At 43.0% G+C, this 21,358-nt stretch overlaps 1 protein-coding gene across 1 annotated transcript in view; it reads right to left on the bottom strand.

Annotated features, from left to right (window-relative positions):
- Sol1 overlaps positions 1–21,358 on the bottom strand; it is a 575,562-nt gene that overhangs the window by 434,995 nt on the left and 119,209 nt on the right. The window contains exon 3 of the mRNA XM_076794675.1: positions 15,717–15,897. Coding sequence (XP_076650790.1) covers positions 15,717–15,897 — 181 coding nt within the window. The remainder of the gene's footprint in view (positions 1–15,716; positions 15,898–21,358) is intronic.

Here is a 21,358-nt window from a genome sequence, read left to right on the forward strand (position 1 = left end):
AATCAAGGAAGTTCCCCGGGCGAAATAACAAGACAATATGGTTAAGACTTTCCTATCTCGAAGTCGCACTGTCATCAACGCGTAATTTCGCTCCTCATCACTAAACAATAGGTCACCCAAAATGTTGCCTTCACTTTGTAGTTCAAAGACTTCCGAAAATGAAGCAGCAAATGTTTTTAACAAGTACGAAACCTTCGTGCGTTCATATTTACATTTTCAAAAGAGACGTATACAAAATTAGCGAATAATATTCTCTGTTGACTCGGAGAGGTGACTTTTGTTTCGACACAAACTTGCAGTTACGCTTGCACCGTCAACGGAAACTCCATAGATACAAGCTCCGCGCTTCGCATGTTAACATCGCTCAACTTTAAACACGCACAACTTTTGTACCAGTGCACTCCTCGCCTTAAAACTTCGATCTCTGGCATTTTCTCGTCAAGATGTACAGGATTATATAGTAAAAAGTTTGACATTTCTGGGTTGCCAAGCTGAAGTTTATCCAAATTGAATCTTCCTGTGTCAAATTTTCTACAAAACAACAAAATATAACATAGTGTCAATATATTCTTAATTTGCCGAAAACGTTATCAAAGGGAAACTTTACACATCCCTACAAAAGTGTATATTTGCACAACTCCCGCAACTATAAATCACCCAGCACCGTATTAATACCAATAAAACAAAATCTCCCGAAAAGCCACAGGGAAACTACAAACAGAGTAGGAATCGCAGACGATAAAAAATTCCGCAGAAACCAAAAAAAAAAAAACCCGCCAGTAGACTCCATAAACCGTCGATGGGCGAGGGGGCTAGTAGCGTTACAAATACCGCGTTTTATATTCGTCGTTTCAGTCTCTCGACTTCCGTTCCCGTATCCGCGTAGACGTTTCCAAGCAGTTTGCAGGGCACCAGTCTGCTTCCGGCGACTGTCATGTAACCGTTACACACCCAGCCCCGCGTTCCATTTTCCCCTCATCCTCCCTGTTTTTCTGGAAACGAAAGGGAAGCCGTTCTCCGGGGCAGAATCTTGCCGTAGGTGTAAACGGTGCGTCCCGACGCCGGTCGAATCTATTATCCGGGGAAAGACCGACTTTTGTTGGTCGATCCGCGTGCGGGGCGTCTCCTCGAATTATCGAATATTCCCGTTTCTTCGAGCCCGGCCGCGATCTCCAGTCCATTTCTGTGCCGCCATTACCATTAATAGCGTGCACCGTCGTCGTAAAATCAATGAAAGAGTTTCGCCCGAGCCCCCTTTTTTTCTCCTACCCGCCCCGCACATTAGCGGCGCCATTTATTCGCGGACGAAAGTTTGTATCGCTATCTCCGTCCAACGATTTCCGTTCGCATTGAATATTTCATAGAGTTAAGGTCGTTGTATTTATGATAATTACGGGACACGATCCGAAGGAGGCTGCTGCGGCCACCGCGGAAGAGGACTTCCGGTCCCCTTCCTTTGTGGCACCTTCCTCGAGAGCCAACGAGTCTAGCGCGTCTTCCATCATCCCGGTCGAAGGTCGAACTGCTGCCGGGTATGTATACATACTTTCTTTTCAAATTTATGGAAATTTCGCCCCGCGGAATCCGTTCTGCGAGAGCAACAACCCAGCCAGCCACGCGGGACCGCTCGCTGGAAGCGGCGGACCGCATTAACCGAAAAGGATAGTGTCCCGGGCACACGAAGATGGATGGAAACGATAATGGTGTTTTCGTTCGGTTTACGAAGCGCCATCAAATTGCTCGTTTATAAACATCAAGCGTGAGCAATTTCCAAGACAATCCCGGAGAATTATGAGTTTCCATAAGCAATTCCGGATTCCGCGGCCCGCGATCGAGCGCACCGAGTTCAAACTTTTCAACCGGGCTTGGCTTTCCTTCCGGGCGACCCGCGGTGTATTCAAATATCCGCTCGTAAGTCGTCGTTTTCTTTCTTCTCTTTTTTCCTATTTTTTCTGTTTTCTTTCTTTTATTTCAGAGAGGGGTTTTCCTTGTTACCGGATACGAAATACAAAGATTCTCTTGCCAGCTGTGCGCGGCTGACTCGGGCAGAGTTGGAGTTTCAGAAATATATTGTTCTGAAGGGACACGAGAAGATGATCACGGTTTCGATACACGGTGGATCCAAAAAAGTATTGGAACAGTCTCTTGCAATCAATGAACAGAAGTTTTATTTCTTTTAATATACACGAATCAATTAAAACATAATACGCTTTCGGTCTAGTTTAGCTATGTATCTTGGACAAGAAAAGTGTTAAAAATGGAATACATTTCTGTATGTATGTCGCCGAGGCCTGGATGATAAATGTCGCGGAATTATCCCCACTACCGCGGGGTATACCCCGAGGCTCGAAAGACCTGGGACACCAAGGAGGGTAAACATAACAGGGCTCGGGTATGTCTCCTGGACGATACACGTCGCTGGCAAGACCCGTGTTGTTGACATATATCGAGAATTCAATATATACGAGTTTTTGATACCGGAAAGTGACTTTTGGCCCACCCTGTACTTTACTAAAACGATAATTCAGGCAATGTGGCCGTGATTGTTGCGTAATCGAACACAGTTTCATTGTTCAAAAAAAAAAAAAAATAAAATTCAAATCGAATTTGAATAGTCGCTTTCAAAGGAGAACAGCTTCGAAAACTGGTCCAACGCGCAAAGTGCAACGTAGCAGGCGGTAAAAGCGAACTGGTGCGGGGATTTTACATGAAAATAGAACTTGCACATTCGAAGTAAAACATTTCGTGGCTGGGTTTGTTTTCGAAAAAATTTCATTCGGATTTCGACCGGAACACCATCGAATGGGAATCGGCTAACATGTCTGTTCGTTACTCGCTGTTCCTACTTCCTGTAGACACTAACGCATGCGTACTACATAAACTTTCGAGGTCGATTACCTTCGAAATGAAACTCTGTACGAAAACATGTTCCAAATTTTTTTGTTATTGTTTCATGTAGTACAACTTCCCTACCTCTCTCTCTGTCCCTCTTCCTCTCACTCTCGTGACTATGCCACCTGTTCTCTGACTTGTGTGTCAGGCAAATATTCGAAATTAATTTTTGCAAGCAAATTTTTGTAAAAATATCGCATTCGCTTTCAACGTCAGGTCATATTCATTTGTTAACAGTGCTGCTGTCGTCGTGTCGTGCACTTTCAAGCAATATAGAGAAGAGAGAGGCGTGTTAATAAAGATTTTATTACACGCTACTTTGTTACACGAAAGAATGAGGATAGTATTTCACGATCGTCGTCCTAGTAACAAAATGAAAATGTAGTCAAACTGAAAAAGGTTAAAAGGTTAAAAATGTACAGTGCCTATGATAAACAGTTTGCGGACTCAGCAATTCTTCAATCGATTCTTCAATCAAATTCTTCAATTCTATATGTAAAATCTGACAATCTAGTGACGGTATATTCCAGCACGTTCTCCACGAAAATATTGTGAAAAATGCTATAATAATGAACTGAATTTGTGCACTGAAATTTCACATTCTCGCTAACCATGTCCGACATTATGTGTGGTGGATCTTCACACTCGGTCCACCCTGGCAACCACAACAATTCGAGGAAAGAGTCGCGAAGTCCAGCCACGATGTTTTTAACGTAAAAAGCACCGTCTAGCCGGTGCCGTAAGCAGACTTCCCCGGCTCTTAATTAATTTAATATTGTGCGACGCGAAGAAGTTGAAAAGAGGCGGAGGCCACGCGGCGTTGTTCCCGGTTACCTCTTTTTCGTGGATTGTTTCCATTGAGCGCGGCCATGTTGACGGATCGCCGCGGATTGTCACACTCTGCCGGCCAGGAATTTCATCTTGCACATAATTAATCTCGGCAATTACGCACCAGACAAGTATAATTCCGTGCTAGCGTCGGCATCCGGCCGGTCCGCCGTGAAAGCCGATGCTACAACGTTCCGCACTACTGTTCCCGCCGCAAACTCGAGGTTTCCTGTCCTTCCGCAGTAGCTGTTCCGTTTTCCATCCAGCGAAACAGCGGACGAAGCTCTTGTCGCTTTAGTTTCGCCGAGACGCGACGCGTTCAAATTGCCACATACCTGGCCGGAATGGAGCGAGAGAGGCCGGGTCCCACTGCGTGCGCGATCACTGTGACAAGTAACGCCAGGGAACGCGGTTACTTTTCCATTTCAAATTCACCCGGTGCCTTGTATCCGTCGCACTTTGTAATATTTAAGCGTCCCCGGTCGCCCCGGCGAATATTCACGCGAGCTCCGCCCCTGCGACTTCACTTTCGGAAACTCAAATTGCGAAATTCCGCGGCCGTTAGCGGCCGGTTCACTTGCCACAGAAATCCTCGCGAGCGAGTCCGTGTTTCGTTGCCCCGCAAAATTAAAGGAACACTGCATTACGCGGGGTTTTATAAACTGCACGGGGATTGTTTAACACTATTTCGACCGCGGTTTTATCTATGTTTCGGCTTAATCTTTTTACGTAGAATCACCTTGTTTTCAGTTGTACCAACAGTTACCGATCACCCTGTGCGTTCCAAACAATCGAATTATTGAATAATTTCCCTGTAGTGCATCTTTGCAGTCACAATAAAATTTGAATATAAAATTTGATGTCCTGTATCTTTTTAAGAGTGTGTTTCCAACAGACTAAATAAATTAACTGGAACAACGAACGGAAGCGGAGGTTCCATGGCTGGTAGATCATTTAGCACAGTAGTGTCGATAAAGAAAAGAAATAAAAAGTTTGTATCCCATTAACTATAAACGGGGAACAATGTCCAGAGCAATGTCCAGATATAAGAGTTTAATATACCGAGGATATGAAGACCGCGGATCCCCTTTACACTCGAAGTAAAGATCTAATCAAAGTTTTAATACTTCTGTTCCGTTTTCTTAATTATTCTTCCACGTCTTCCACGAATTATGCGCCCAAAGATGCAGTTCACAATGTAACATTGTTATACTTTATGTTTCGAACAGAAATTGAACGGACACGCGTCGTTCGAAATTTTTAACGTCGCTGTTCGGATGGAACTCTCTCGTGGAATTGCTGCAATGTTCCTGAAGAACGATTTCGAATAGACCGGCAATTTTTCCAGAATTTCCGTGTTGCTAGCGGCGAACCGAAGAGGCTCGGAAAAATCGCTGCATTGATCGAAAAGAGGAAAAACAAGCATGTTGATTGGTCAATACTTTTCCTGAGGATTGAAACAATTCGTTCAGAATGAATCGGGCGCGATGTGGTTCGATTTAATTAAGAAACCGGGTACGAGAATTGGTCGGATCGTTTGACGGTGTTTCTAGGCTTTGACCGTTTATAACACGATTGTTCCGCAGATCTCGTCGCTCGCCGTTTCATTCGAATGAGATATTGGTCCTCCGTATAGAAATGCTATTCGTTAGCGTTAATCACACAAAGTGGTGGCGGCTGACCTTGTTAAAAAAAAAGAAAAAAATATTAAATTATAAGATAATTTCTTCCAATATCCTTCCCGCAGTAAAATATGCAACAAATGCTTAGGGCTACCGATCACCCCTAAATATTGACATATTCATAGCGGAACCTAATATTAAGGCTTGCAGTTATATTCAGTCGTATTTCAAAGATTGTAAATCATCTATTTAAATCGTAATTACATCTTGTAACATTGTAATACCAACCTGTAAAATTGTAATACCACATTGTAAAGTGAAATGGACCCATTTAAGGGTCTAAAGAGCTTCAATAAAAAAAAACAAAAACGAATGCTTAATTATCCGCGGTTTAACCCTCGGACTCCTGCTATTTCTAGGCCTGTGCCGGAGTCGTTTCTGACCCACGCCGACATTTCGCTTCTCTTTCGATATAAGGCAGTGGTGTGCAGCGCGCATCTTCGCTGCGCAGCGGTGCCTCGTGGATGTGGATAGACAGCATGAGCCGCGCACGAGGCTGCGCAGCGCAGGTGCGCGCTGCACGAAAGAGACGTTGGTGGGGGAAGCGTTTCGCCTGCCATCACTGATATAGGGCGATGGCTCGGGACCGGCTTTCGTCGTATTTCGGATGAAAAAGAAGTAGCGGAGCTATCCTCACTGCGAATGGCTCCATAGCAACCGGAGGGTTAATTCGAGAGAAACGACAGATAAAGTGGAAAGTCGGAAAGTCATCCGCCGAGTCGAAGATATCCCTCGAGCTCCTCATGAAACAGCACACCGATTCAAAGCTATCCATTACAAAATCTATTAAAACTTTCGCCGAGTACAGGCCCGCGTTTAGTGCACCGCTACCTATCGAATAAATGCCAACCAATATGTATCCAATAGTATCCATACACGTCCGCGGTATCGTGTGTTATTGGATAGTGAACTATCACGCACGATGCAGCTTGTACGCGGACGTCGCGTCGCACACGGATTCGGTTATCAAAACGGATGGCTCCATTAGAACGATTATTTCGCCGTCTCGATTCATCATGCAATGATAATATTGTATTTTCAGGGTGATTATGATTAAGAATCGCGAGGCGCGACGTGCACGTACACCGCATCCCCGAAGTGTTGTGTAATCGATTACTTTACCGGCGGACAGCATGTCGACGGTGTTTTTCGAGCAAGCAGAAAACACATCTCGTTGAAATACATCGCCCATACACCATCGAAATTCCGTTTCACCGTATCGAAGTAACCGATCGGCGATCCGTCTTAGTCACTGGGAATCGAAAAACATCGGCAACGAACGCTGTGTATTTCCTCGATTTGTTGGACAGACCCCGTTTTCGAAGTAGTCGCCTCGCATCGTCGATCGATTAAACGCGTTTAGCTCTCTCCTGCGAGCAAGAGAGAGAGAGAGAGAGAGTATCTTTTACCCGGAAATATGAATTGTAAATTTGCCTTTGTACACAACGATCCTTATATTTACCTCATCTTATCTTATTTGACTCGCGAGTTAGGCAAATGGCATACCTGTCTGATAAGGTATAACGTTACGAACTACTTCCGCTACTAACGAGCCGAAACAGGGCCCTCGCTGCTTTAATGCCGGTTATTTTGTATTCTGAGTATCCGTTTTGGAAATTGGCAGAAATCGCGTATTGTTACATTCTTTTATTTTCGAGCAAATTTTTATGCAACTGGATTCGCAATGTTTCGTGTTTACTGAAAGATTATCTCGCAGTATACTATCCCTTCCAGTTGTGTAAATTCTTTTATACTGTAGATAGAATTTTTCATGAAATTATTAATTATTAGTGAGCCACTAATCATGCTCAATTGGGAAACGAGTATGTTCAAGACAATATTACCTTGACTATTCTTTCGTCCCAATATCTAAAGCATATGTGCTTTAGTTTCCAGTCAACTTTAGGATCATATCTCTCCTGCCACGAGTGCCTAGGCTATCGTTCGAAAATATTTGATCACTCACACCACACAGAATTTATAAACGAAAAGGGAATAAGGAACTACAGTCTTCTGCATTAGGATCTTCTACATATTTACCCATATATAATTTCAAACGCCAATAAATATTTCATTAAACTGATTTTAAAGGGAAAGTATTTATACAAATTTTTATTTGCATTATACGAGAAGGTGTTCGATCGTAATTGTACTTAATTCTCGGAAGAAAGCTGGCGTATATCCTGTCGTACTTTTGGAAATGAATTCAGTCGTACGGAAGATCGCCGAGCGATCATATCGACGCAAAGCCGATCGATAATTAGAATCGCTGACGCTATACCGGAGACTTAGGTTTCCCCCCGGAAACTTAGGACAATGTCTGGTTCTATGCATATAACTCGCACCAGTGGCGGCTTAATATTGACGTGTCGTATCCAAAGGCGAAGTTTCCTCTCTTCTCCAAGGGATTTTCTCAGCTTTAGAATATACTATAGTGAGCGGCGCTGTGTAAACGATCGCCGCACCTCGGCACACCATATTAATAGGGCCATCTTCATGGCCAGTTTAATATTGGATACGAAGCGTCTGGACGGTCCTTAGAAGCAGATACGATTTATGGCCCCTGGTGATGGAGGATTTGTAAATAGAATCCCAGCTAGGAAGAGTACCCTGAGGACAGGCACGTGCTCAGTATAACTCTACCACTCTAAGAATTTCGCAAAGATTTCACCCGCTGCCATGAAAACAATATAGCAAACAGTAGCCCCGATCCCATGGTTTTATTGGATTCTGCTTTATTGATGTTATGGGGTGCGGGCTACGATCTGTCTGTAGGTGTTCACTCGAAGTATAGTCTGTTCACACGTTGTTCATTCTATCGCCGTTTGAACCGCATTACAATTCTTTTTAAACCCCCGAAATGCGATCTGTCACGTTAGAAGCTATCTGAAAATTCAAACGTTTCAAATCAGCGAAAAGGAGTACACGGAAAATTTGATTGGGGTCTCTCGAGACCCCGTGGCACCATTCGAGGGTTAAAAATAATTTCGCCTCAGGTACAAATGTTTGTGAATCTATTACACTCGAGGTACAGGCAATTTGTTCTACACTCGTCTAAGGCAATCCACTTACAACATCATTAAGGGGGATTCTCGTGTAACTTCTCCTAAAAAATTGTTTACTGTATTTTCTAAAAATGTTAGAACATTAGTCGATTTTCCTGCTTTGCACGAGACATCCCCTCCGATTATAAAAATCACTAAACACTTAATCCAGTGACAAAACCAACTATTATCCGAGCACTCGGTGTATCCGTGATCAGTTTCAGTTAACCGAGTTCCTACGATGCAAGTAAATTGCCTGCTAGTAAATAGCCCCGTGTTAAAACCGGCACGAAGGGTCGAGTCCTTCAATACCGCCGAAGGAATTCCCAAGAGTCGCGAGGTTAGCTTGCAATGTCGCTCGTGAAGGGCGTGTGTGTCGAAGGTTCTCCGTGGTGATAGAACGGGAGCGTCGATCGGTTGATCGCCCGCGTGTAAACAACGGAGGATTGGTCACGTTGGATCACAGGATACAAAGAAGTCCCGCTAGAAATTTCCGAACAACCGATTCCCGGTGGACGATCGTTCTTGACGATGGTCCGCGTTGCCGGCGCGGGAACTCGCCTAAACCAGAGAAATTTCCGAGTCGAGCGACTCTCCTTGTCCGGGGCGCGTGTGCAGGTCACGCCGGTTCGGAAGCAACGCGCATTACCCAATTGTTTGCCCACGTTTCCGACGGTCTGTCCCGCCGTGTCGGAAGTTCCCGCTGCAGACACGGCCCCGTCGTACTTCGATGCATAATGCCTGTCAGCAGAAATTGCCAGCGCATATTTGCATACGTAATCGTCCCCCTCGCCTGGTATCACGCACGGTCATCCCCCCCCCTGTAGACGACCCCGGAATTGTCCAGGGAAGATCGATCGTCCGATCGATCGATCGATCGGTGGTTCGGCCAAGGCGAGGGCGGCTGTAATTAAAACGGCGTGGCAGCCGGTTTTCGGACACGTATCACGCGAATCATTAATATTATTCGGTGGCGCGAGCGTTCGCCTCGCCGGGCCCATGTTAATTATCCGTCTGGCCCGCATTGTGCTCGCCGGAACAATCGACGATATTACATTTTCCGACGAAGGCCGAACGAAGAAAATAGGCACGATGATAAAGGAACGAGAGAGAAAGAACGGGGAGGAAAAAAAGGAGCAGCGACACCGCAAGTTCACAAAAGGGAGATTCATATTCCGCTCGGAGAGACATCGGCATTCGGGGCGGAAAATAAAATCTTCGGGAGGTTGACCCGTCCGCGGGAGAACCTCGCCGCTATATTCAGGGGGGAAGGGTCGGTCCTCGTTTTCGTCTCATAAGTTTCTCGTTTCTGAACGGTTAACCGACTCCCCGGGACCGAGGCCGTGTCACTTCGCTGACCCTCCCCGTGGCCGAGCGTTCTAAACCTACCGGGATGCTCCGCGATATGCATTCGAAATGCTGCTGAGCTTCCCCCCCCCCGAATCTTCCTGTGGCGGTGCTACGTGCGAGCAGATTCTCTTATCAAAATAATACCTCTCTTAAATCGCCGCGGCACGAGATCGCCGAGCGGTGGCAACGCTAACCACCGGTTCCGCTCGGGAAAACGTAAAGGGGATGATGTTTTAAGGGGCTCGTCGAGAAAGGTTACAGTTAACGGCTTGCTTTGGTTACTAACTAGCCGGTAACTCTTGTTCCTTCTATTCGCCATCGGTATTCAGAAATTTTCGATTTATTTTTCTTTTGGTAATTCAACGAACCTATCACTTCATTGCATCATAGACTGCAGATCTTTAGTCTGCTTAGTATCGTAGACATTTGTTTCTCCCCTCAATGATTCTAATAAGTTATATTTTCCCTGTTCTCATTTTTGGAAATACCCATTTTTGTCAGAAACACATCAAACCCGCAGTCCAGTCACAGCACAGCGATTTCTCTATATATGTCGTTGCGGCCTGGACGATAAACGTCGTGGAATTGTCCCCACTACCGCGGGTGTATTCGTGTCGGTATAAACTATACCGTACTTACATTGATCATGACATAACTTCTGTCATCTCAATTTCACTTTAATCTTCCTGTAACATCAGGAAGCTAAAGATTTTTTAAATTCTTTTAACCTCTCTGTTTCTAAAATTTTACTCACAATAATCACAATTTATCATCTCTTATCTTACGTTATCATTCTTCCAAAGAATTTATCCAAAAATGAAACAGTCATGCATGAAAGTGCACCTTCTCTACTGAAAATCAAATACTCGACAGAGCCTGAAAAACGAGGGATGGACGAGGGTTGAAAAATTCAAAATCGATTATCGATCAGAATTGCCTATTCTGTGCACTTAGAGCTACCCGCTATTCTAACCTGAACATACCGAATTAAATTCATGCAAACCGCGTAGAACTTTCTCCCGGCTTCGTGCGAGCAGATTCTCTTATCAAAATAATGCCTCTTCTAAATCGCAGGGGATAGCGACGCGATGGCAAAGCCAACCACCGCCTACGTTAGGGAAACAGAAAATGGGCTGGTGTTTTAGAGGGTTCGTCGCGGCGCGGAACGTCACGACGCTTGTATACGTCTCGTCTCGTCTCGTCTCGTCGGATACAACGTACACGGTCTGCAATCCCGCCGGTAGCAACCACCAGCAACCATCAGAGGAACACGCCATACAAATATCGAGCAATCAGCCGCGGTGCTCCCCCCCCCCCCTCCCGACAACCTAAACCAGAATGCCTCTTATCCGCTGATCCGGTTTGCATCGCGAGACCTTGTTACCTGGCTGGATGAGATGGTGAACAATGGGCCTGCCGAAAATTCTTCCGCAACTAACTCCAAGTTTATTCAGCCAGAGGAACGCGAGTTCCGGTTTATGGCGTAGAAGTGACTTCTTTGCTATTTCTTCAGATCAACCCTTAAACCGCGTCTTTTCGATGGTGTTTCTTTAGAACAGGTGTTTTCGTAAATTGAAGTTCAGCTTTATTAATCCGTAACGTGCTTGACCAGAAATGATTACGAAGTTGTAGCAACTACCAGATAATTTAGATTAATTGTTCAAATTTATTTCAGATATTCGTTTAGAGTTTGCCTATCCTTCCAACATTAATGCTTCTTGGGTAAAATATCAAACGACATGGTCGAGCAACTATAAATTAGAACAATTATTACAATGGTCAGTTTTCCAATTTTCCAATGTTAATAATCGTCATTTCCAATGACAATTGGCGGTAGCAATTTGTCTAATTAAAACGGTAATGACACAGTCTACCAATTCGTAGTACACAATTCAACAGAATGTTCAAAACAGTGTTCTAACAAACTTGAATTTGTCGCGCGACAGCTGCAGCATTATCTTGAAAATATCACCGAACTTTTTGGCAACGCGAGTGATATTGCCAGCGAGTTATCGATGAATGAATTATTAAAAGTCGCAGTTATGGCCGCGCAACGCTCCCACACGTATTAGACTTCAGAACTTTTCACGATCGTATCTGAATATCAAGAAAGTAAACCGCACACACATATATGTATATATACATATAGATATACATAGAAATGCGAAGTAAGGAACTGAGTTTTGAGTATGGAATTCAAATGAGCCAGCTCCCCGACGAATAAGGGAGGCAACGTCCTTCAGCGATTGGCCCTGCGATGAATGTAAATATTTATAGGCTACCGCGATATGATTTCGCGAAGGACCGGATGTAAGACCCTATATTTTCGGGCGAATATCCATACAATTACAGGAATGCAGTCCGTGAATGATACGCGCACTATCTCGCGAATGCAGATCCAAATCGATAAACTGGCGGTGGGGAGCTCGGTAAGGAACTAGTCGACGAACTATACTTTAATAACTTCAAGTGTTCTATAGATTGTAGATTTTGCCCGAGAAGTGAATAATTTTCGCAATTTCAATCGTTTATTTACCTCGTAAACCAATGAACCAATTTCTAAAATTTTCGCATTGAACGAAGTAGTCGATTGATTATTTCGCGTTGCGAGAGCAACAAATTGCGACATCCGTCTCGCTCGGTAAACGCGAGCCGGTTATTTTCGGGCCGGGCAATATTGTCAAGGCTTATTAACATATTTGCTCGCTCGGCGTTTCGAGTTACGAGATGCTTGAGACACGCGAACATCCGCGGTCTCGTAATAAGCGTCCCAGGTAAATGGACGTCAGCTGAGCAGCCGAGTTCCCAACGGTTTCGAACAGTGCATGAAATATCCTCGCGCGAACCGCGTCGCCTCCGGAGCCCGCAGTGTCTCCCGTGTTCCCCGCATTTTTGCACGGGGAACACTTGGAAATTCACCGTGTAACGACTATTCCGCGGAATTGAATTCTAGATGCGATTCGTCCCTAGACGAAGGGCGGAGGCGTGTTACGAAAAGACTTGCGGTGACTTTGGCCAGTTTTGCCCTGGAACACGCCAGAAAACAAAAGGGAACCGGGGTAGCCAATTTGTAGCGGCGTTACTTCCCTCCCCCCTCCCCCCACCCATCCCGTACACATGTAAATCCGGCGCAACAAACTGTTTCCTTCGTACTCCGTAATAAGGATTCACCGTTGACAGGGTTTAAAGAGGATTTCTGTCCCTCCGGGATGAACGTGAATATGTACTGCGCGGGGACCAACGGGTTTTATTCTTATAATGTTGCGGTGACTCGACGGTACTAGGGATATTCAGCTTTGCCTTCTGTTTGCCGTTGTCTCAGTCGTAGGAACATTTTTCCCAATTAATCCTTGGGCACGAGCACTGCTGCATCCGGGGAAAAATGGCACTTTGCTCCTTTGCCACTAAGACGCAATTTCATATTCGCTTGTAACCTGCAAATCAAATCTTCAAATCTAGAATTTTAAAAAGGGGTATTGGAATCTCTAAAAATCGCACCCGCTCTTTTACAATTATCCAGTGGTAACAGTTTAACCGCTGGAAGTCTAGTATTTCTTTCGTATTTCGTTGAATAAAATTTTTATTTTGCACAAAGATCCGCGGTCCAGTTGTCACTCTTAATTGTGCGATCTAAAATGAATGGCGTCAAAATTTGCATCTCCAATTTTCCCATTTTATATTGCGAGTAGAAGGAAGAACTTGATTCGTCGAAGTTGCTGCTCGGTTAGTTTAATTATAACGAACACCGCTCGGATTTAAATCAGATTCAAAGTCTATTTCATACGCAAATCTAGTCGGCTTCTATCCGAGCCGGTGAACGTGTCTAAGATATGACCAATTTCACAGAATTTGCGTAGATTCAGAACTTGGTCTTCGGAGGCTGAGTACGGACCCTTGCGTGTAACCGTGACGATCACCATATTGATTCAGGGATTAGGACAAGTTCCGCGAAATGTTCGACTTATGGACTGTACCGTCGTATTGGTGCTAATCTCTTTCGTAATGTAGAATCTCTTCTTGGTATTGTGAATTTCGAAATTTTCCTTTCTCCTCTTTTCCATTATAGAAATGACTTCATCAGAAATTTTCGAATGCCGCCTTATTATTGAAGTTCATATTAAAAAAAAATTGTCAAATTCGGATAGATGCAGTCTTGTCATTATCGCAAAGCGGTAGTTCTAGTGTTAACATTCGTACACCATAATGTATTGCAGAGTAATTCCAGTGACTGAACACCTGGATCTCCTATTCTGGACCGGTCGAATACCTTTAGTACTATCCCATTTCATTGGTTGGCTAGCTGGAGGCTGTGTCCGGGCGAGACCTTGACCCACGGATCCCATTAGTACATTCCGTAACATGGGAATTCAATTAAACAACTGGATAAATACACGGAAAAAATTCGAAAACGTACAGCGAACCGTTCCCGGTATTTTTCATTCATTAGAACAAAAACATGGGGGAGAGAATTGCACGGCGGAGAAAGCTTAAACTGGAACGCGAAAATGTCGAATACGATGTCAACGGTTGTGCAGCACCGTTCCGCAGTGCAATTTTTTCCCGCGTGTTCCTCCGCGCCTGCAAACTTTGCTGTTAGAACCCGAGTTTTGCCGACGCGACGGGGAAATTAGAATTTACATTCCGGCCGGTCGAAGTTTCGTTTCGGTTTCTGAATAAATAAACGCGAGATCACGATAGGGAAAAGTTTTTCTTCTCCGTGATCCGAGATCAAAATCAGTCCCACTTTCCCTTTTCTCGTGAAAGACGTTTCGACCAGCGAAAGTTTCTTTTCCCTGGTGCAACAGATAAAACCGTCACGAGCATCGACACGATACCGCTTCGGAGCATGCTAATCGATCCTCATTTTAATTCGCCGTGCTGGAATAATGGCCAGGAAGGTATTACAACGTTCTCGTTTTAAATCCCCATTCTTCGTCATACTTCTGCCGGGCGGTATAGCAGTTTCTAAAGCGGATTCCCCGTGCTCGAAACAAAATCTTGCATCTGTTTTAATAAGTTAAGTTCCCCTTGGCAGCAGAGCTACATGCAATCCGTCAAGTTGATACTCCTTAATAGAGCACCCTGTAGAGATCTGTTTAATTGAGAAATATATTTTCAGGACTTTCGTTTCGAATTATACCTGCAAAAATTTTTTTTCTCTTGCATTCCGATCTGGAAATGATTATATTTTCAACGCATTCCTCAGACGGTTATTGCGGAATATTTTTCACCGCGAGTAACGTATCAATTGGTGCATTCATTATTTTTCATGAGATCTTGTAATTCGTAAATTATTGTTTAGCTATTATAGACGCAGTGGAATATGCCTTTAGTGAGGGGCAGAACATTTCAAATGTCGTTAATGGAAAATGAACGTTCTATTGAATGTAAAGTTCCACGGGTCTCGTTGCGACAAGACACTTTGAATCTGTAAACCGTACTTTGCAAATTCTGCACCCTCGTGCGTACATATTGCTGGCCCGGGCACCCGTATAATTTAACATACGAAATGCTGTTACATCTGGATCATCTCTATTTTTGTTCGTTATGATTTATTCAAAATTTCGGTCCAACTGCCGCGTGCACGGATCTATGTATAATGTAAGCTCCAGTCGACCATCTTTGAGACGATCTTTTTTCTGAGAGAGCTACAAGTTGGTCTGTATGATATATTCATCACGCTTGGGACGGTAAAACTATGGGCACACGGCAAGTTATGGCGTTTCCTCGCTTAATTAATTGAACATATGTTTCGTTTTCGTTGGAGCTCTTTGTGTAGTTGTCCTTATATTATCCAGATATTTAATATTACTATTCAAGGATGCGAGCACTTACTTATGTAATTACTTACAAAGTAATTTTTGGATGATCCCTTGCACGTTTCACAAATTATAAAGAAGTAATTTGTTAGATTACTTACTCGGTTCGGGCACGATGAATGTGAAAGTGATGAAACGACAGCTCGACGATTTCGTCAGGTTGGCCGATGAACGTGTAAAGCAGACAATCGATGTTCGACGGATATCGTTTAGGGTAGTAAGGAGATGTAAATGTGCCACCTTGAGGTCTGTCCGAGCTGCTGTAGACAACGCATGAGCAACCTATAACAAACACGTTAGTATCATTTTCTCGTCCACGTGTGTATCCAAATCTCACAAAAAATCTCAAGATGAAAAATGAAAAGCATCCAACGAGGATTAAGAAATCGACGAACCTAATTTGATCTTAAATAAAGTAGTTTAACTAAGAAATTATTCAATCAGTCCACAAATGTGTGTACCTCCAACTGCATGTATTTATGTACATTCCTCTACCATAATTTATTGGATCACTGAATCGTGTTAAATTTTTTTTTAAACATATGAAATATATTGAAATTTTAATTATATTATGGCTAAAAGTTGTAGAAATTGTTCTTATTAAGCAAATGAAAAAAATTAATTTTCCCAACAGAAGGGAAAACACCTAACACAGAATATACAAGGGATTGTTCAAATGCTTCCAAATCATTCGTCGGTGCAAGAATGTTAAATCGTGAAATAGTATCCCAACCATACCGTGTGCAAAGATGTTTGGAATTCGATGAAACCATGCCCGAGATCGAATCGAGTATATTTAACTTTAAATATTCATTTGCACTAGGGCCGCGTCGAAAAACTGTTTAATTAAAAACTACTTTTCGGGCAGGAGAATGGTGCGCAATAAAATGGAAATTTACGGAGCGTGCCAATATCGCGGCGGAAAACCGTTGCCGGTAGCAATTCTAATGGAATGACATCAAAATCTCATGATAATGAAATCCGCCATCTGACACTGTCCCGAACTAATGTCTCGCCCGAAACTTTTCTTATTTCCAAAATGAACTCGTCACTTCTCTCATCGATCTCCCTCCCCCCTCATCCTTTCCTCCTCTCGCCGCGTCGCGGTCTCTTGCTCGGGCCGATCACGCTTCTTCTAACCACAGTTCTTTCTATAATATCGAACCCGTCGTCAATCTCGAAGAATCAAATTGAAGTTTGCCCTTACCCGTGAAGGAACGCGGCCCGCTGGGGACTCGTAACTTTCGCGACGAACTTCCCAGGCGAGAGCAACGAAATCATCGATTACTCGGACAGACGGTTCCGCGGTTAATGATCGATCGGGAACAATGAGCGGAACCTTCGTTTCCCGAGGAGACGAGTTGCCCACACTTCCCACAGTCCAGAAACAAAGTCGATGCTTTTATCCAACTCCCTGCTATGTCGTGTTCTCGAGAAGCGTCGGACGATTAAATTAATCGATGTTAAATGCAGAAATTCATTTTCGGTATCTACTTCTTCTTCTTAAAGGCTAAACTTTACTTCGGGAAACCAGAAATTTTTCACTCTTTTTCGTGTAATCCTGCAGATTTTGGCGAGAAAATGCCGAAAATCCAAGTTTTAATCCTAGGAGATCGGTGGTTCGAATGTTAGCCGTGTGTAAAGTTGACCGACTTTAAGCAGTCGATGAAGGATTTACCCCCTTGTTCGTCAACGGAGTGCGGGGCTTGAGGAAAATTAAATTTCTTGTCTTTTAATTGACTTTTCCGCAACGCGAAACTGCTGCCGCGTCTTCGCAACAGCTCACCGGAGAATACAAAGGCTCCTGTGTACCTATGGTTAAATAACGGGGCGACACTTGAGTTATATTGCCGGCACAATAGGTCGAGCGGATCCTTCCAACTTTATGCATCGGGGACTCCATTGTAGTTGTCGATGCGAGGTAATACCGATCGAAAATCACACGTTACCTTTTTTTCTCCCCTCGTTGGTCTTTCACGGCGGAATATGCGAGCGTTGAAACGAGAAAGTATAGGTTTCAGTATTCCGTCCACTTGACCTGTCGATTGTCAGGATTAAGCACCCGAGCAAGCGATACATCTTCCTGACTAGTTTCGACAGATTTTATATGCTTTAGAACAACAATGTTTGTTCGCATACATATTTTAGATCGGACTCAACGTCATTAGCAAGCATATAATATACAATTTCATAAGTTCAACCGTAAAGTTGAAGATAATTGATTTCAGATATTTTTCGAAACTTGACCATTTAATTACATGTGAAAGAAAGATTCTTTATAAACTCAAGAAGAGGTAAAAATGAGCTGAATTCCATTCTGAATATCTCACAATTGTGCAATTTAGGAAGGAATGTGCTTGCTGAAACGGAAAAGGAACACAACGTTTTACAATGTTTCATGACTATACTTAATTGCATGCATTCTGTTTTCGCCTTGCTAATTTTAAAATATTTATATTAATTGCGAAATGCTTGGAGGAGCTATAAAAAACATTATGCAACCGCGAGAAAAATTTAGTTGGAAGCTAGGAAATTTCTGTAGTAATAGTTGAAATTAGCACGGCCGTGAACCTCCATTTTCCCTTGTTCCACGAGGCAAAAATATGCGGAGCGTGAAAATGCAATATGAATCTCCTGACAGGTAAAACATCCGTTTTACTCTAAAGAAAAAATCATACGCACACAGGTCAGTATTAAATTGTTATAAATCCATAATCCTATATTATAGAATCCGATAACACCCAATGTCCCAATCGAATTTTTGTCAAAATGTTCAAACATCTAAACCGGATACTGCCTATAATAAAGGAAACAAAGCTCCTCTATACGCTCCTCTAAAATATTCCAATTTTACAATGTTTGTTAACACTCTGTAAATAATCAATTTGTTCTGCTTCCACAACTCACGTTCATCCCGAATTAAACCGTAGTGCGTAAAGCTTTTATTTCCGAATATAAAATACAATTCGCTTGAAAGATTAAAGTGCTCTGCAATACAATTGCTTCATCCAACAGGTTTTTAAAAATAATTTATTCTATCGCTGTATTACACGTAAATCCTCTATACACGATTTTATCGAACTTTTTGTTACATTTTTCCACAACAAGATTCATACACCCGTATGTATAAATGATTAAATACGTTAACATTGAAATTGAGACATATTTTGTAATTTATATATGATAGAATGTTATTTTGCGTTAACACAGTTTTCGTTCAACGTCCTCGAAATGGAAACATGTTACAACATATTGTATATTTGTCTAGGTGTCTTCCGCGACATTACCGGTGGCAGCAATATTTCTCTCGCGACTCGTCGATCTTTATAACAGTTCATATAAGATCGTTATCGGATAAACCGGAGAAGTTCTATCAAAGTTCATGGCCCGCTGTTATCGACGGTACTCTAGGCGGTCTAGATGGAAGGCCGGTTGAACGATCCACGAAATGTGGGTCATTACGAAACCTCGTCGATACGAGTGCAATAATTTATCCGAAACAATATCACCGGCCTTCATCGTGATTAGTCCGCGTCGACGATGGGGCCAGCAGTTTCGCTGATTATTCCCATGAACGTGATCTACTAGGAGGCATTCGTCGGGCACGGCGCGATTGCGCAACGCGACCCGGAAACTTTCGAAACCGAACGGAGGCGTATTCTCGTTTCAAGGGTTCAATCCAATTTTTCTTGAAACCGTACGGCCGGATGAGGAGATCGAAAATTGCTATCCGCCGAATTAAACCGCCAGATTAGTAACGTTGTGAAATACTGTACGACAATTTGCGACGTTGCCCTATAATAATCGTGAATCTTCCAAGAACAATACGGGGCATGATGAATACACGTCGCGGCTCGCGTTATGTAAAAAGCGGCTCGACAACACGGAAGAGGGTATAGTCTATTGGCCAATCTCTCCAGCGAGCTGATCCGAAATCCCAGCGGACGATCATTGTTCGGTCACGTTCTATCCCGCCGATTCGAGCATCTTTTCGCCTCGCTTATTTATAACGAACGGCATGCCGGCTTAATGGATAAAAAGTGACGCGGCTTCTTTTTTCCTGTAAAAGTTACAGAGCAGAAAACGAGGATACAATCCGCTTCTACTGTTCGCCCGTTCCTCCTCGGTAGATGGTTTATGAGGGGCAATTATGCTGGTCTCGAGCGAAGGATACACTACATTTAACGCTTTAGCTGGGACTAAGTTACTTTTCTCAGGACGATGGCTTACTTCCCTTTTGTAGACGATGCCGGCCATTTGGCGGTTTAGACTTAAGCAGCGAGCTGAATCTCCGCTGGCAAACGTTTACTTCATCAGTATTGCCCGCGATAACGTTGTTTCGTAAGTGCTTGCGTACTTTGCTTGCATACGTTCGACGTACCAATCAAAGGAAGCTCGCGAGACTCACTTAATCCTCAAATAGACTTCCCAAATAGACTCCGAAAATATAACAAATCAATCATGTAATATATTCAATATTTATTTTCATCGAACTGATAACTAGAAAAACTAGAAAATATAGTTACCTGCATCGATACACATGAAATAATTACGAGCATACGTTCCAATAGTAAAACAGTAGACCTACACGATCTATGTCACAGCACGTACCCGAGGAGTGAAGTTTTTACTGTAATAGAATTATCAAAAGTTTTCTTCTCGATGATATTCATAAAAATTGAAATAGTAAGGGTGTTTAAATTATTCAAGTGAAGAAGCATATAAAAGTGCAGGAACAGGCAACATGCGGTCTTTTAATAAAAATAGGTTACGTCAATCCGTAAAGTCCTGTAGCAAGATGTAACAGTATTAATACCGCGTGTATTAATAAGTTCGAATCTGGGTGAAGTAAGGGTGCAAGTTACTGGCTCGGAATTATTTCGGCATCGGCGAATTTTAGAACCGACGTGGAAACAAGTTAAAAGTAGGGATGGCAAAACGTGTAAGAAATAGCTGCTCCGAAGAGATGATATTTTTAAGCTGAACAATCCCCAGAATTCGCACATTGCAAAACTATTATTACTTCTCCAATAAGTGAATTACATCGTGTTCTAATTTCGCTGAAGAGGAACGAGTTAAAAATTTCTACTAAGATTTTGTAGTTGAAAAAGAGACACCCCGTGTACTTAAATTTCAGAAAATCGATACCTTTTTCATTATTCACGTTTTAAACGAATGAGATAGGGAGTTGTGTGCCCAAAAACTGCAACAGAAATTTATGGCATCGAAAAGTGCAGTTATCGGTGTCCACTCGTTTATCTTGTCAAGGCATCAGTTGCCAATATAAATTATACATGAAAATGAAATAAATACATGGCCGGTTTTAAATCAATGAGTTTATAATGTCTCCGGTCTACCGTGAATATTCCGCGTGAAAAAAGGAAAAAACAAGAATACGTCTTGTCAACAGAGAAATCCTTCTGGATCCCGTCACTTACCGCGAAAAAATTGTTCTAAAGTAATCTCCTAAACCGTTCTTCCCGTGTAAAACTCTACTGGCCTAGTTATTAATAGCTTTATTAACTTCTATTTATTTTTATATCTTCGCGAACCGGGCGCCGAGCAGTTTGCAAACTTTCTTCATCCCATCGGCGACAGTTTAAAAGTCACTGCTCGTTCCCTTGATCTTGCCTGCTAAAACAGTTTTACATGTTCAATTTTTCATGTTCTACATGTCGGAAGTTAATGCTCTCGCGGTATGATCGAAACTTCGCTTCTCTATGAGAATTTATGATAATGATCA

The sequence above is a fragment of the Halictus rubicundus genome, chromosome 10 (assembly GCF_050948215.1).
Source record: "Halictus rubicundus isolate RS-2024b chromosome 10, iyHalRubi1_principal, whole genome shotgun sequence".
In the NCBI taxonomy this organism is placed as follows: Eukaryota; Metazoa; Arthropoda; class Insecta; order Hymenoptera; family Halictidae; genus Halictus; species Halictus rubicundus.